The sequence below is a fragment of the Carcharodon carcharias genome, chromosome 7 (genome assembly GCF_017639515.1).
Source record: "Carcharodon carcharias isolate sCarCar2 chromosome 7, sCarCar2.pri, whole genome shotgun sequence".
NCBI lineage: Eukaryota > Metazoa > Chordata > Chondrichthyes > Lamniformes > Lamnidae > Carcharodon > Carcharodon carcharias.
This window is the reverse complement of record NC_054473.1, coordinates 175,921,336-175,939,914: the sequence shown is the minus strand read 5'-3', so window position 1 is coordinate 175,939,914 and position 18,579 is coordinate 175,921,336. Positions and strand designations below refer to the sequence as shown.

Sequence of the window (18,579 nt, the reverse complement as noted above, 5' to 3'; positions counted from 1 at the left end):
ACAGGTTCTTTGAGATCTGTCCTTAAATACACACAATCACATTTCATGGTTTAACGTCACATAGATAAGTCTGTATCATGGTGTTCTCATCTTTCAGGTTGACTGGTCTGCAACAGCCAATGGTACAGGAAATAATTTTTGATAAGCCATGACCAAATCGAATTCATGGACTGCCAATGTTGAGAAATCCAACAGACACAAACAATGGATTGTATTCGGTAACCTAACATTCTGCATCGCACTGGCCATCATGCCATAATGAAATGAGCGGATGACCCTTATCTTTTCAGGGCAGCCATACTTGTCCAGCACCTTCCACAGGCCTTCAAGGTTTACTGTATCAAAAGCCATGGTCAGGTCAGTGAATACATGTAGAGAAATTGTCCTGTTCACAGGACTTTTTTGAATTTGACACACCACAAAGATCATGTCAACCATTCCTCGTCTAGCATAAAAGCCACACTGTGATTCTGGGTAACTGAATCTGTAAGATGAGTGACAATCCTGTTGAGAACAATCCTTGCAAGAATCTCACTGTGGAGAGAAGTGAAACACTACACTGATTGTCACAGATGAACTTGCTTCCCATCTGTTTGTACAGGTGAATTATAGAAGCATGCTTGTAAGCTTGGGGCACAATGCCCTGGTTCTAGATTAAGGAGAGGTGAGTGAGTTTTCTAACCATGTAAGATCCTCCGTACTTGTATTTTTAGGTGAAATGCCATTGGCTCCTGCAGACTTACCCATGCACAGATGCTTTATGGCCTTGGTGACTTCAACTTGAGATGGATCAAGGCTAAGCTTGTTCAGAATGCGATGCTGTGCAAGTGACTCAATAACATTGTCAGATGCTTCTTCTATCCCCAAGGCAAGACTGCAGAATGGCTCCAGTTCTGTATATCATCTACTTTTTAGCCATGCTCTTATTTGCACGCAAGATCTTGACATAGGAGCACACATTCAGTTCAGGACTTACAACAACATGTCAATCTGCAAGGGTTCAAGATTCGCACAAAGTTCACAGAACATCTTTTAAGTAACGTCCTGTTTTCTGACAATTGTGCTCTCATATTATAGACACTCCAGAGGATATCCAGCTGCTAGCTGACCACCTAGCCCAAGCCTCAGAACCCTTCGGCCTAAAAATAAGCCTGGAAACGATAGATCTTGTACCAACCTGCCCCTGGCCACAAACACCAAGGCCCCGTACTCACAATAAACAATACAAGCCACAACTCAGTTCAGAAGTTTTACTATCTTGGGAGTATCCTCTCCAACAACACCATGTTGGATGATGAAATCGCCCATCGCCTGGCAAAGGCATGCTCAGCATTCAGCAGTCTCACCGACAGACTTTGGAGAACATGGAGTTTGTCTCAAAACAAAGATCAAAGTCTGCCAGGCAGCGGTTCTCTCATCATTTCTCTATGGCTGTGAGGCATGGTCAACCTGTCGGCATCATGCAAAACAACTAGATGCATTCCATCTCTGCTGCTTAAGATCTATCCGCCCTATCAAATGGCTGGACAAAATCCCTAATACTGATATTCTTGCAGGGTGCCATCAGAGCTCAGCTTCACTGGGTCAGCCATGTGGTTCACATAGAGAATTTCTACATATCAAAGGTAGTATTCCACAGCCAGCTGAGCACAGGAACCTACACCATAGGTCTTCCAAAACTCAGATATAAATACATTCTGTAAACCAATCTCAGTGCCTGTAATTTGGACCCCAATACATGGGAAAAATAACCCTGGACAGATCCAAATGGAGATGTCTCTGTCATCAAGCAATCTCAACATTTGAGGAGAGTAGAGTCAGGTCCCTACAGGACAAATGAGCATGCCGCAAAGCCAGTGCCTTCACCTGCCCCTTCAACTGTAAGTTCAACTTTATATGTAATATTTGCAATCAGATCTGCAAATGGTTTAACATCACATATGAGACAACACCTACCTAGGCAGTGAAAAATTGTTTTCCTTGCTGAACTTGCATCCATCGAAATGACAGAATAATCTATCAACCTAATATAGATTGAAGATCCATTTTAGGCCAGACACTTCCTAGTAAATATATTAAGGGCAAAATATTACGCTTGGCATGCAGATGCGTGCCCAACATGCCGGAGCATAAAATGTTGCATGGTGACGTCAGGCAAACCATCCCAACGTCATCGCACAGTCTCATGATATTTCATTCAGCGGGCGTGCGCCCGCTGACAATTAACAAGCCTATTAAGACCATTAAGAAGCTAATTAAAGTTAAATTTACGCTGCCTGGCAGATGAAGTTCAATATGGAGAAATGTGAAGTGATACATTTTGAAAGGAAGAACATGGAGAATAAAATATAAAATAAAGGGTACAACTCTAAAGGGTTGCAGGAGCAAAGGGACCTGGGTGCATATGGGCACAAGTCATTGAAGGTGGCACGACCGGTTGAGAGAACGGTTAATAAAGCATACAGTATCCTAGGATTTATTAATAGGGACATAAAGTACAAGAATAAGGAGGTTATGTTGAACAAAAAAAGACACTAGTTCATCCTCAACTGGAATATTGCTTCCAGTTCTGGGTGCCACACTTTAGGAAAGATCTGAAGGCATTGGAGAGAATCCAGAAAAGATTCACGAGAATGGTTCCAGAGATGAGAAACTTCAGTTATGAAGATGGATTGGAGAAGTTGGGACAGTTTTCCTTGGAGAAGGTTGAAAGGAGATTTGATAGAGATATTCAAAATCATGAGGGATCTGGGCAGACCAGATAGGGAGAAACTATTCCCACTCATGAAAGGATCAACAGTGAGAGGGCACAGTTTTAAAATAATTGACTAAAGAAACAGTAGCAACATGAGAAAAAACTTGTTCACGCAGCGAGTGGCTAAGGTCTGGAATATACTGCCTGAGAGTGTGCCAGTGGCAGATTCAATCGAAGCAGTCAAAAAGGAATTAGGCTGTGAAAGTAAAAGCTTCTTTAAATATATAAAAAGGAAGAGAGAGGCCAAAAGAGGTCCCTCAGAGAATGAGGCTGGGGAAATAATAATGGAGAAATGGCAGAGGAGTTGAATAAATACTTTGCTTCAGTCTTCACGGTAGAAGATACTAGTAGCATTTCAAAAATACTAAATAATCAAGGGGCAAAAGTGCGGGAGGAAATAAATACAATAACAACCACTAGAAAAAAAGTACTAGGCAAACTAATGGGGTTGAAGGCCGATAGGTCCCCTGGACCTGATGGGTTGCATCCTAGAATATTAAGGAAAGTAGCTACAGAGATAGTGGACACACTGGTAGTAATCTTCCAAGAATCCTTAGATTCTGGAAAAGTCCCAGAGGATTGGAGAACGGCAAATGTAACATCCTTATTCAAAAAAGGAGGGAAACAAAAAACAAGAAACTATAGGCCAGTTAGCTTAACATCCGTCACTGGGAAAATATTGGAGTCTATTATAAAGGATGTAATAGCAGAGCATTTAGAAATATATAGTCTAATCAAGCAGAGTCAGCATGGCTTCATGAAGGGAAAATCATGCTAACAAATCTATTAGAATTCTTTGAGGAGGTAACAAGCAGGGTAGATAAAGAGGAACCAATACATAGAACATATTTGAATTTCCAAAAGGTGTTCGATAAGGTACCGCACATAAAGCTAGTAAATAAGATAAGAGCCTATGGTGTTGAGGGTACTATATTAGCATGGATAGTGGATTGGCTAATTAATAGAAGACAGAGAGTTGGGATAAGGGGGCATTTTCGGGATGGCAACCTGTAACTAGTGGAGTGCCACAGTGATCAGTGCTGGTGCCTCAATTCCTTACAAGATATATTAATGGCTTAGATGAGGGAAGTGAATGTACTATTGCCAAGTTTGCAAATGACACAAAAATAGGTGGGGATGCAAGTGGTAAGGATGACACAAGGAGTCCACGGAGGGATACAGACAGGTTAAGTGAGTGGGCAAAAACTTGGCAGATGGAATATAATGTGGGAAAATGTGAGGTTATGCACTTTGACAGGAAGAATAGAGGAGCTGAATATTATTTAATTGGAGAAAGATTGCAGAATGCTGCAGCACAGAGGGATCTGGGAGTCCGTGTGCATAAATCCCAAAAAGCTAACATACAAGTTTAACAGGTAATAGGGAAGGCAAATGGAATGATGGCCTTTATTTCAAAGGGAAAGGAGTACAAAAATAGGAAAGTCTTGCTAAAACTATACAAGGCACTAGTTAGACCACACCTAGAATAGTATGAACAGTTTTGGTCCCCTTACCTAAGGAAAGATGTTTTGGCATTGGAGGCAGTCCAGAGAAGGTTCACTAGGTTGATCCTGGGGATGGAGGGATTTTCTTATGAGGTGCGGTTGAGTAGGTTGGGCCTGTTCTCATTGGAATTTAGAAGAATGAGAGGCGATCTTATTGAAACATATAAGATCCTTAGGGGGCTTGACAGGGTAGATGCTGAGGGGTTGTTTCCCCTTGTGGGAGAGTCTAGGACCAGATGGCATAATCTCAGAGTAAGGGGGCATCCATTTAAAAAAGAGGTACGGAGGAATTTCTTCTCTCAGAGGGTAGTCAATCTGTGGAATTTTTTACAGAGGGCTGCAGAAGCTGGGTCGTTAAGTAAATTCAAGGCTGAGATAGACAGATGTTTAATCAGTAAGGGATTCAAGGGCTATGGGGAAAAGGCAGGAAAGTGGAGCTGAGGATTATCAAGTCAGCCATGATCTCATTGAATGGCGGAGCAGAATCGATTGGCCAAATGGCCGACTCTTATGGTACTTCTATGTTTTATGGTCTTACCTGAAAGGAAAGAATGTGCAGGGTTACAGGGAGAAGCGGGGAATGGCACTAAGTGAATTGCTCAGAGAGCCAACACAGACATGATGGGTCAAATAGCCTTCTTCTGCACGGTAACAATTCTCTGATTCTGTGCAGGATTATGGAGAGAAGGCAGATGAATGACACGAGATGAATTGCTCATTTGGAGAGACAGTGCAGACAAGATGGGCCAATTGCCTCCTTCTGTACTGTAACAGTTTTATGATTCTGTGATCTTACCTTTTTAAAATCAGCTAAAATCCATTTTCCAAACACAATATTACCATGATGAAGTGTGCTGCAAGAAACACTATTTACAGATAGAGGTCATAATGATTTAGTTGATACTGTAATTAAATTTGTGATGACAAAATGACATCAATAATCTATTTTCACCTTTAATAAATAAAAACGCGATTCAAAGACAAAACTCTATTGCAAATGTTTAGGCAGAGGTAAACACATTGGGCCAGATTTTCACCCCGGGAAGCGGTAATAGAGAGTTGGGTGATTTCCGGACAGTGCAAACTCACTTACTAACCAGCAGTGCCCACAAATGCTGTGGAGAGGGAGTCAGACAAAAGGCGAGGCGGCAGGAAAAAAGGCCGGCCTCCATTCGCTGAAACATCAGCGCCGTTCTGGAGATGAGTGTGAGACCCCCTAACCCTCATGCCCCCCAAATCACTCAGCCAGTATCCAGTATAAACAGGACTCATGAGCCCTATAATAAAATTTGGAAATTGAGAAGTTCATAAATCTATCAAATAAGCAAACATTACTTGAAACCCTCTTTAAAAACTAAAATCTTCTTAACAGCTAATAAATGTGTCTTAATCAACAGGCTCATGTTTCTCTTGTCAGATGTGTCAACAATCCATGCTGCGCAGAATCCTATTAGTGGGTTTGGAAGTAAGCCAAGCATTCATAATGAGATTCCACCGAATAACAGTTTCAACAAGCTGTCCTTTGAAGACAGCCAGAAGTTCAGCCATCTGTCAAGGATTTGAAACAGCCAAACAGATGGCTGAGCTGAACAGAAACACTGGGCACCTTCACAATATCATCTCTGAATTTCACTTTTTCCACTTTCACAATGCTGTTCATTGCCCCAACAGCTTGCTAGGTGTCAGAAGTGCCAATGTAGCAAACACATTATTTCATAGTCACTTACCTTTTCAAAACAAAGCCCTATCATTACTCACTGTACTAAAAACATTTATAACTTATGATACAGCATTTCATAATGATATGAATTTAGCAACATCTTTTTAACTTCCCTTTAATACAGTTCCCAACTCCAAACCATAGTTCCTCCATGGTTCATGCCATCTCTGTGCTGGTGTAAATCAGATCACCTTCCAAAGCCAATTCCATGAAAATTATGAAAGATCTCAAATGCCCACTTCCACAATGATGCCAGCAAAATTTGTCAGCATGTGTGCCTACAACCCGCCCCCTTACCCTACGCCACTGAACATTGCTGACACTGGTAATAGGGGCTGGAATCCTGGATTTGGGTACCGCCTGCCTTTTAAAAGTCCGTCTGATGCACTTCGGCCCCATGCTGGGACAATCATGTCTACAGTGAAATAAACATGCTACAAGGAGGCACAACCGCAATATTCTCAGACTATTCCCAAAATAGGTGTTTGTCATTCAGAACATTGTAAGCTGGAGACTGCTCCGTGTAACAGAACTTGAGCCTTTTCCCTGCTCCACATTTCTGACATTGTAACATTGTAATATGTCATGAAAGCCAATGGAATTTCATTGCAATTAAATAAGTAAAACTTAACACATCAACATTAAATTCATATCCCTTAGTAGTTGGGCATCAACACCACCATGTATGTGCAGGACACGTACGGTTTCCTAAGAAAATCAGCAATTGTTAATATGTTTATTCTGCTTGAAACACAGTTCTGTAATTATAATTAAATTATACTGATGCAAACCTAATTGATTTATAAATGTTCGAGCATTACAGCTAAGTAACAAACAATCTGCCTTGATTGAAAAGGTTAATAATTCCAGGCCCAAATAACTCGGGTTGAAAGCAGAAATTAATTATGCTGCTTATTTTCTGGATTTTATTTCAAGGTACCGGGTGATTTCACACAGATGACATTAATCCCACATACTTATGTTTGGAATTTCATTGAAAGTGTAACTAAGTATCAGAAATTGCGACTGAAAAGGCAGCATTGGTGGGCTGCAATCAAAGGCTGGTTCAATTTACTCCCTTTACTCCACTGAATTTCCGATCGAAGTCACGCCAGTTCAGGGGTGGATGGGATAAAATTAGGCAAGGAATTGTCATTGACATTCTTGGGTACCTCTGGTAGCTCAAGGAAAATCGAGAGTGCTGGGAGCAGATGTCTACACTTGGTCTTGGCAGCATGTGGAGACTGGCTAAGGGAAATAGGTAAGAATTATTATTTCCAAATAATTGCAGCTTAATGCATTGTGGTGCATTGGTGTACTAATCCCTTGAACCATGAAGTGCCAAGATAAAGTTTTGCATAAGATTCCTCCCATATCCAGTCCCTGAGCTTCAGATCCAAGAAGGAAGAAAAAAAATTAAAACTATTCAACTTTTCACACATGGGCAAAAGTAGAAAATAATTTTCATGCAACACAACTTAAAGCTCTTCAGCTCAAGTTCATTTTGAATTCAGAAATAAGTAGCTGTAGTTACCATTCAATTCTTTCCTTCTGCAAGGAACCTCCCAATGTACTTTCAAATGAAGCTACCATATTATGGTCTCTTTCATGATCATTTTCCTACTTCTAGTTTCTTTCTGTCCAATGGCAAAATACTGACTGTATTGTAGACACAAAGCAAGCAATCACAGAGCATATCTGAATGCCTTTAGGTGCTCAGATCCCTGGTTCAAAAGAGCCAGATGCACAGTAGTCACGTCTCCCTGAGAAACAATAGTGTTCCCTTTAAATTGGCAATCTAATAAAAATGTTTACAAACTGCAGCAATAGGCAGTGCAAAGAAAAGTGGCTGCACAGTGATTTTTATTTTTATTGCAACTGTATCACACAAATTTCCCCCAAGGAAAACTCAATCCTGCAGGAATGTAAGTCATATTAGAGCATTGTCCCATTAGTGTCTCTTCCCACATTTCGTCAGTCTTTTGGCTGGCAAATTGCAACAGACAAAAGCACTCCATTGTATAATAACAATATGATTTTGGAGTTTACATTTGTTGTCCCAATTAGCTAAGAATGTATTATTTAGGAACAACCTATAACCAACTAGCTCAGGGATGCTGTAATGCTGCCACCCTGACAACATGCAGTAACGCTTTGTGCTGTTGTAACCTCCAGAACGGAAAGAAGCTCTTAAAGGAAAAATATCAGCAGATTTTCAACAATTTCTTCTCCCTTTACCTGTTAGCTGAGGATGTCATTCTTAGAAAAGTGTCACCTGTGCATGTAATTTTGTCCAAAATAACACCCAGTTCTCAGAAACAACAAATCACAACACTTCTGGTATAATATTCAAATCTTGCTGGAGTCCAATGCTTCAAACAGTGAAAACACACTGCCCAGGCAGCTCATTTGTTTTGCAACTGGGGGTCTTAGTTGGCTGAATATAAAAAAGGGGAAACTGACATTTGATACATTTTGCCATACTGAAACATCACCCCAGAAATGCCAAATTTTATGTAAAATAAAACTTTATATATAGCATGTTTCTTATCAATTTCAGTTTTTACATTAACTGTTCAATGAATATGGTTTTACATTTGCCCCAGTCTTGGAATTTTCTAATGAGATTCTTCAATAGCTCTGGTAATTCTGCAATCACTGTGGGGAGCTACCATTGCAGGGGGAAGAGGGAAAAATCGATACAATACTGTTCTAACCCCAGCTGCAACCAATGCTCCTGGTAAGCATGGCTTCCCCACTGGGAATACAGATCATGGAATTATCCCTTGTGTTTGAAAGAAAAAATAGTCAGGAGAATGATCACTATAAATATCCCAGAATTAAGCTATTAACAATCTAACCTTTCTGTTGAACAGTTGGGTTTTATGAAAGATAAATCTTCAAATCCCAGTGTGTAATTTGATGATCTTAGGTCCAAAAAGTAGAATTTACTAAATAGGCTTATTGGTGAGCATGAATTATTTAAGTGTAGAGAAGTCTTGTTTGCACATGACATGGAAGCACTCACCCATTCCTCCAGTATCTTTTGTGTAGCCTCACTGGCTCGAGCTCGATTTCTGCAGGCTAGGACAACATGTGCTCCATGCAGAGCTAAAGAGCGTGCAGTTTCATAACCTGCCAAGAAAAACACTGTTATTGCTTAAATATGTTTTGGGGGAGTGGGGGAAAGTACAGTTTCAATACTTCCATACATCTCTGCTTGAATAAGCAACAATTTCATAATGCTTTGTCTGGGACTACACAATCTCAAAGTGCTGATTTACATGAAGGCCTTAGAGTGCAACTTATCAACTAGCAACCAATCTGTCAGGTAACCTTCGCCAATAATAGTGCCTGATTTAAAAATGTTATCATACAAGTTAACAGAGTAATTTTCTCTGAAAAACAGTGGGCATTGGTCACTTATTTCAAAACTAGGGAGTATTGTTATCTCCTACAAGTACAATTTTTCTGACAGAACAATAGTGCAAACCTCTACATTTCCCATTTTTAATTCTGTTCATTTTGAATTTAGGATTTCAGTTTCCTTGATGTTGCAACATTGGTTTCCATTTGCAAAGGAAATAAAATACCCAAAGGGATAATATAATACCAGACATGCAAATTCACCTAAAGTTTATTATAAACTATATACTAAATGAGATGTGGTTCAGTGCTATTTATTTCTATACTAGTCACTTGACAGGTATACAATCTTTCCAAATATCTTTTCAGTCATTTTATAGCAAATGGACAAAATTCCTCCCAAAATCTAGCCAACTCTCAAAGTAATGATTTGCTATAGTTTAAATGCAGTCTTCTAAAAGTTTAGAGTGACTGCCTATTTTCAATTTTCAGCTCACTTCTTCCCACTGCAAATGAAGTTGGGGAAAAATTACTTTTCAGTACCTTGGGAATCATCCCAAAATTGTTCAACATTACCTCCACATGCATCATGTTTATTAACAGTTCAGTTCAATCTGGGTTTATGTGGCACAGAGTCACAAAAATGTGCTTTAAAATCTGCACAAGATATAAAAAAGTGAAAGTGACATGGCTCTGATCCAGAACAATTCAATGGATATTTTCATTTCAATGGAGTTTTCCATTTAATGAGCCAACAATGTTCTAAGGTTAGTCTGTGGTTTCAGATTACCCTTCCAACTAATGGCCTTTTTTTAAAACCCCACTATGAACTCCTGCTCAGACAATTCAAGGCATACATAACAGTGGGGAACCACTGCATAGATCTTTACTGGCCATATTAACATAATTAGCACATACAGTTTGTCATAAATTGTGTCTTTTTTCCCCTCCAAATGTTAGTCACTGAACATATCTGGATCATTGCACACTCTAGTTCAGCTTGGATGTTTGAAAACCATTGATTAGCAGTGCTATTCTTTCGAAGGAATGGGGCTGTTGTGCGATGTACTAATTTGGCACTTCTTGTCAATGTCTTATTAATTATATTGGTTTAATGGCAATTACATTGTTAAGTCTTTGGCAATTACACTGTTACGGTTCAAAGGTAATTACATGATTAAACAGTTGATGGGTTTTTGTAAACCAAGATGGCAGCGCCCACGGGAAAGAAAGAGTGGTCTACGATGGTTTCATTGATATGCCGGGGTTGGAAGCCTCTAACCCACAGCCTGCCCATCCTCAATGCACGCAGGCAGTTTTCCTTTGGAGTTACAGATTTAATCCAGATGCACACCATTCCCAAACCCAAATCTGTGGATCACTGGAATGAGAAGAGAATAATGTTTGGAACATATGATAACACAGGAATCCTGGATGATTTCACCGTGCACCCTTGCTCCCTTATCCGCGGGCCTGTCTCGCTGCGGGGGTACAATGCCAGAGGAAGCGTTGCTTTGTGGACAAGTGGATGTTTGAGGGGGGTCATCACAATCTCAACAAGAGGGTCAAATTCCTCTCCGAGCGATTTAACTGCTACGGCAAACTGTGCTAGCCTCCACGCTCAACGATAAATGCTATAAATCGGGATCTGGGAATAGTGGAATAGTGGTGTTGTCACTGGACTAGTAATCCAGGGACCTAGGGTAATGCTCTGGGGACCCTGGTTCAAATCCCACTACAGCAGATGGTGAAATTCGAATCGAATGAAAATCCGAAATTAAAAGCTTAATGATGGTCCAATGTCGATTGTCATATAATCTCAGATAAGAAAAAGTTATTTCTTGTAAAATTCCACCCACTGGTTTGGCACATTATTGAAATAGGGTGTGATGCAATATGTTGAGCAAGATCACAGTCCTGCATTTCTCATACAAGACATTACATCAGGAACTGCAAACTTGAATTACAAAGAATGCGCTATTAGCAACCAGTAGAAATATGGGAAGTTAACTTTTGAACCACCACAAATGCTTAATTTAAACATTTTTCAACCAATCAAACATTTCCTCCAGAGTAGGAATAAAATAGCATTGTACATACATCCCCGACACTAATAAAACCTTTCTGATTATCAGGTGCAAAGGTAACTTCAAATTTCTATAGAATTTTATATTAAAAACGCATACAGCAACCAAAAGCACAAGTTCTGAGTTTCTCAGAGACCAATCAGTATGGTTCAGGTTTTAGAACCAGTAGGAATATGGGAAGTCAATGGTGGGAACAATAGAACCACAGAAAAAAGGCTATGCAGCCCACTGTGTCTGTGCTGGCTGAAAAAACTAGCCGCCCATCCTAATCCCGCCTTCCAGCACCGAGTCCGTTGACTGCAGGTTACAGCACTTCAGGTGCAGGTCCAGGTACCTTTTAAATGAGTTGAGAGTTTCTACCTCAACTACCAACCCAGGCAGTGAATTCCAGACACCAACCACCCTCTGGGTGAAAAATGTTTTTCCTAATATCCCCTTCTAATCCTTCTATCAATTACCTTAAATCTGTGCCCCCAGAAGTGCCAGGGAAACAAGTCTATGCTGTCTATTCTGTCTAGGACCCTCATAATTTTTCACCTCAATCAGGTCACCCCTCAGCCTCCTCTGTTCGAAGGAAAACAACCCCAGCCTACCCAATCTTCCCTCATAGCGACAATTTTTGAGCCCTGGCAACATTCTTGTAAATCTACTCTGTACTCTCTCCTGAGCAATTATGTCCTTCCTGTACTGTGGTGACCAGAACTGTAGGCAAAACTTCAGCTGTGGCCTAACCAGCGTTTTATAGAGTTCCAGAATTCAATCCCTACTTTTGTGTTCTATACCTCGTCCAATAAAGGAAAACATTCCATATGCCTCCTTTACCACCTTCTCTACCTGATCTGCCAACATTCAGGGGCCTGTGGGCATGCACACCAAGGTCTCTCACTTCCTCTACCCCTCTCAATATCCTCCAGTTTACTGTGTATTCCCTTGCTTTGTTTGCCCTCCCAAAATGCATTACCTCAAGCTTCTCCGGATTGAATTCCATTTGCCATTTTTCCACCCACTCAACCAAACCATTGATATCATTCTGGAGTCCACAGTTATTCTCTTCACTATCAACTACAAGGCTGATTTTTGTGTCATTTGCAAATTTCCCAATCATGCCTCCCACATTTAAATCCAAATCATTCGTATATTCAACAAACAGCAAGAGACCCAACACCGAGCCCTGTGGAACGCCACTGTAAATCACTTTCCATTTGCAAAAACATCCATTGATCATTACCCTTTGTTGCCTGTCACTGAGCCAATTTTGGATCCAACTCGCCACATTCCCCTGTATCACATGGACTTTTACTTTTCTGACCAGTCTGCCATGTGGGACCTTGTCAAATGCCCTACTAAGATCCATGTTGACCACATCCGCTATGCTACCCTAATCAATCTTCCTTGTTACTTCCTCAAAAAATTCAAGTTAATAAGGCACGACTTTCCCCTAACAAAACTATGCTGACCATCTTTGATTAATCCATGCCTTTCTAAGTGACAGTTTATCCTGGCTCTCAGAATGGCTTCTAATAATTTGCCCACCACCGAAGTCAGACTGACCAGCCTATAATTATTTGGCCCATCCCTTGTACTCTTTTTAAACAATGATACAACATTCGCAGACCTCCAATCCGTTGGTGTCTCACCTGTATCTAGTGAGGACTGAAAAATGATCCTTAGGGCATCCACTATTTCCTCCCTGGCTTCTTTTCTGTGAACACTTATCTCAACAAAACGACCAAATTTCTATGAGGCAAATGCTTACATTCTGTGTGAAGGGTAATTTGCCTTACAACGACTTAACTATAAAATATATTAGAAAGCATATAGACATCCTAGATGTATAGTGTGAAATGCAGTGAATACCACACCAAGCCAAGGTATAGGATTAACACTGTCATACTGACCTTACCTGGTCTGGCTGACATATGACCCCAGACCCACAACAATGCGGTAGACTCTTAAATGCCCTCTGAAAAGGGCAGTTAGGGATGGGGAATAAATGCTGGCCTAGACAGTGGTGCCCACATCCCATTAATGAATTTTTAAAAATACTATTATGTGTTGCAAGCTAAAGCATATGGATAATGTACTAATGTGCTATGGATACCCAGCATTCATAGTAAATAATTTTGATGTCAAAATTTGCAGTTTAACAGTCATGCAAGAACCAATGTTGCAATATCAAGGAATGCCATGTCAAATATTGATCATGCACCACTTACCAATCAGAGACTGATCATATGCTGTTTGGGCCAATCAGAACTAAGGGATACTATTGACCATGCTTCGAGGTAGTGTCTAGCAAAGATTAATAAGCAACAACTTTCAGTAGTAAGGTGCGCAGCAAAAAGAAAAGATGATGATAGATTTTGGTCAACAGAACAAGAGACAGTGCCACAATCAACTGGAAATTGAGAGACAGTATTCCAGTATGAATTGACTACAATCTACTGCCTTTGCTAAGTACTGCATTTTGTACTTATTGCAGTTAACTTCATAAATTCTGTGAAACTTGTGACAACATGCTTGTACCCAAAGAAGTCTGCAGCTAGTTGGACCTGCAGGTTCCTTTTAGATAACTTTCCCTACTCATTCTAACAGTTGTAGTGAACCCAAGATCTTACACATACTTCAGCAGAGAAATCTACCACACAAGCAGTGGTGTTGAAAGGTTTAATGCTTAATAAACGGTAGACACTCAGAGCAGTTGTGAGAATATTGGAAATAGAATATGACAACTTAAACACTTATGTCAGTACAGAAGATTCCATTACAATGAATAGGCAAACATGCTGGGTCTAGGAAAAGTTTATTTTTTAGCATGACAGTTTGAATAAATTGTTTGAGTTTAGTAAGATTGTTTACATACATACCCAGATTGAACTAATCTGTTAATAGAAATTATGCACGTGGAGGTAACGTTGTGCAATTTTGAAATGATTACCCGCTTGATGTTTTGTGTGATTTCATCAGCAAATCATGGGATGCAATTAATACACAAATTGTCAATCAGATTGTTCAGAAAATGCGGAGTATCCAAATCAATGGATGGACAGGAAGATGACTTGTTGTGGAGGTATGATTCAGAAACTGAAATTGCCAAATCTGATTCAGAGTGGAATCCTTACAATGATGCTCTGGCCAAAGTGACTCAGAATGAATTTGATGAACTTTTCGCGTCGGAGACCAAAGACAATAAATTTGACCATTTTTGAAATGTTTTGATTGTGGTTAAAGGAACCCTGTAGAATTAATTCATTCAATAAAATTGATTTCATTTGAATTATCGGTGCTAGGGCTTTTTTTTCACTTTTCAAAGTGACAATCACTTACACCAAAACTGCAAGTCCACATTTTATACTTTGCGTATAAGTTGACGTCTGTTTTTAAGGTATCCCTATAAAATTAATTAATCCAATAAAACTTGTTACATTGATTTCATTTGAATCATCAGTGTTGCGGTTTGTTTACACATTTCAAAATGGTGAACACCTACACATACACTGGTGGTTCACACTTCATGCTCTGCGTATAATTTGACCCTTGTTTTTGGAGGCTTCAAAGGTCATCTTCTACGCCACAATCTACAGTAAATTCCAATATAAATAAGTAAAATTACAGTTTTATTATTAATATATAGGCAAGTGTCAAACCTGTCCGCAAACAGCACACAATGGTGAAACAAAAACAAAAAATGCAGGAAAATCTCAGCAGGTCTAACAGCATCTGTGGAGAGAAAAAAAGCAGAGTTAACGGTTCGAGACCTTATCACTCTTCTTCAGAGCTCATAAGGACTTGAAACGTTAACTTTGTTTTTTTCTCTCCACAGATGCAGTTAGACCTGCTGAGTTTTTCCAGCATTTTCTGGGCGGAATTTTCTGCCTGCCGGGCAGGCGGGCCTGACTGACCCAATTGCGGGCGGGCGTGGAGCTGATCACCACCAGCGATCGGGGCCGCACCACCATTTTATGTGGGCGGGGCAATTAAGGCCCGCCCAGCATGACATCCGCCAGGAAGCGCTATGCGCTCCCTGTGCAGGTGGGGGGAGCCCCTAAAATCGAGAGTGCGCACCTTTACGCATGCGCATGAAAGAGCAATGTCACATGAGTTGGGACATGTTCATAATTTACAGAACAACTTTATTACAATTTTTAAAACCCTATATGAAACCTCATCCCACTGCTAGATGAGGTTTCATGTTTCCTCTATTTGCCGTCGGGGCTCCTGGCCGACTCACCAACCTTAAGGTTGAAAAAGGTCCTTTAATTGGTTAGTTGATCCAGTCAATGGCCTCAAGTGGCCATTGACAGGTCGACGGGCCCGCAACTGATTTTGCTGCGCCCCCGCCTTCCTGAAAATTTAAATGGGGCGGGGTGACGTTGGAGGTTCCGCCCGACGTCATCCCGCGTCATTTTACGCGTCGCCGAGCAGGCCCCGCCCCCCGATGCCAAAATTCTGCCCTCTATTTTTGTTTCAGATTTCCAGCATCCATGGTATTTTGCTTTTATCTTAGCACACAATGGTGCTTTGGCAGTGATGCCCACATCCCATGAACAAATAAACAAAAAAATACACAATCCATTTCTTCTCTTTAAGGTTTCTTATAATTTTTTGAATGCTTGGAACATTATAAGGTTTTGTATATTTTGTAAATTCAAATACCTCAGGTTTAAAAAGCCGAACTCTCTTTCCACTGAGTACCAAATGGTGGACCATTGACAAGCTGTGAGTATCAGGCAGGCTAGCTACCCATAAGTTATCTGAGAAACACTGTCACAGATGTCAAGTGATCCATTGTCTAATTTTCCTGGATTACTATCTTAACAATAAAACTGTGATACAACAGAACAAAAACAATTAGTCTAAATTCATGAACCTGCCAAGTCAGGCAACAGTAGATGACACTGTAAACAGCAACGGCACAAAAATAAATTGGCTGATTTCTACAGAGGAGAAAGATCACTCCCATGGAGTCAAGGTTCTTACCAGAATGGAAAATAAGGTTGAACAAGAGTACAAGAATTAGGAGCAGGAGTAGGCCATTCAGCCCCTCAAGCCTGTTCCACCATTCAATAAGATCATGGCTGATCTGACTGTGGTCTCAACTCCACCTACTTGTCTACCTGTCTGTTGTGATGACTTTAGACATTAGCAACAGTCTGATATGTTCAAAGGCTGCCAAGTGCAAGCTGTCAAACAACTAGCACGAAGAAGGGGGTATCAAGGCAGTGGTTTGTAAAAGTTGAAATATAATTAAAATGGGCCCAATAATTGTATGGCCAGCAGCACCATAGAGCCAGTATTCCTCTCCGGAGATGCTGTCAGACCTGCTGAATTTTTCCAGGTATTTTTGTTTTTGTTTTGGATTTCCAGCATCTGCAGTTTTTTGCTTTTATCTTCAGTCTGCCCTCTCAGCTCAGAAGTATGCAATGATCAACAGAACTTAAGAGACAAGGCAGAGGTAATAAAGTATAAAATTAAAAAATAGGGCAACCATAAACAAAAAGTACATTATGTCAAGCACTAATGATCCCTAATTATATTTTCAAATAGAACCTAAAGTGACAAAAATGATCACAATTCAACATCTACTCATTTGCAAGACTGTAGGAAATTCCATGTCAAAAAGGTCCTTGAAGCTTTGCAAGTTAAAAAAAAAAGGCTGTTTGCAAGAGCATAATTCCAGTCATCCAGGGCTTGAAAATACCTGCCAAACTAACTTTGCTATTCTGGAATGCTGTCAAAGACCTACCTGTTCTTTCTGCTGACAGGAAAACTAATATTGATATCCCAAGTTTTCAGTTTATGATGGCAAAACATGAGCTAAAGAAATAGCTGATTTTAAAAAAAGGACCAGGACTTCCTCAAAATAAAATCTCAGAGCGCAAATAAGTGGTTGGATGTCTTATTAGTGTACAAGCCCTCTAAACTCCCACCCTCAGGCCAATATAAAAACATCTCGAAGTGTTAAGTATGATGTGCCAAAGAGTAAGATTCTGAACAAAGATGTGTAGAAATTGCCAGAAATCAAAGGTCATACTGTTTAAAGATTGTAGGATGCAGGGTTTGAAAATTATGTCCTATTGTGCACAAAGCAAATTATCTGCAGAAAAATATAACAAAATAAAAAAATAAGGCTCCACCAATGATTCAGTGGGGCATGTGTTCCCCATGCTGTCATACCTTACTACGAGACAAGGAAAGTCTCAGGTTCAACTCCTGCTTTGTTGAGCTTTTTCTCAAAGCACCTCTGGTAAGTTTCACTGGGTTATTGAAGGATGAGGCAAAGGGGTTTAGTACCCCCATCTTCAGAAACAAATGTATTTGAATATTTTCTGACTACTGGATCAACCTCTGGTCTGATTTCATCCTGTGGTCAAACAGCCTCTCAAGACTCAATATCTAGATCCCCACATGAAATGACACTGGAGGAAAGAATGCCCGTGGAACTATCCCCACCCTATCATGGCCTCAGAAAATAAGGGTTCTAAAGAGAGGAAACTAGGGGGAGCATGGAGGGAAAGAAGAGGCAGGATTTTAAAAAAACAGTCAAGATCAACAGTCACCCTCTCTCTCTGTATTTGCCTGACATACATAGAGACATACACTGAAGGTACAAATAGAAATAAGTCTTTGAGCCAATCAGACCATGTCCACTTTTGTTCTCCACAATAACAAATAGTTCTATTTACTTTCACCCATCCTTGTCCCATATCCCTTCAACTCCTTTTCCTTCATCCACCTATGCAATCTAATCTTGAATGCTGTCATAGTTCCTGGCTTAACCTCCAACCCTAGAAGTGAATTCCACAGTTTCTTAACTCTCTGAAGAAGTTTTCCCTCTATTCGGAATCTCTCACATTGAACCTTGTATCTGTGGCCTCTTGTTCTTGAACTCTCAACTGCTGGAAACAATCTGCCTACATCTACCCCCATCACATCACATCCTTTCATAATTTTAATTACTTCGATCATAAAGCTACATAGTTCTGAGGAAAAAAAATTACATTTTTCTTTATAATTGATATCTCCTCAAACCACGCATCAACCCAGTGTATCTACATTGCCCTCTCTCAAAAGCCTCAAATCATTCCTATAGTATAGAGCCTAATATTGCAGAGTATTCTCACTGAGGTCTTCTTGAGATCGTAT

At 40.2% G+C, this 18,579-nt stretch overlaps 1 protein-coding gene across 10 annotated transcripts in view; it reads right to left on the bottom strand.

Moving 5' to 3' along the window:
• wwox (WW domain containing oxidoreductase) overlaps positions 1-18,579 on the bottom strand; it is a 974,426-nt gene that overhangs the window by 846,602 nt on the left and 109,245 nt on the right. For all 10 annotated transcript variants that reach the window (XM_041192385.1, XM_041192386.1, XM_041192390.1 and 7 more), the window contains exon 5: positions 9,009-9,115. In XM_041192385.1, coding sequence (XP_041048319.1) covers positions 9,009-9,115 — 107 coding nt within the window. The remainder of the gene's footprint in view (positions 1-9,008; positions 9,116-18,579) is intronic.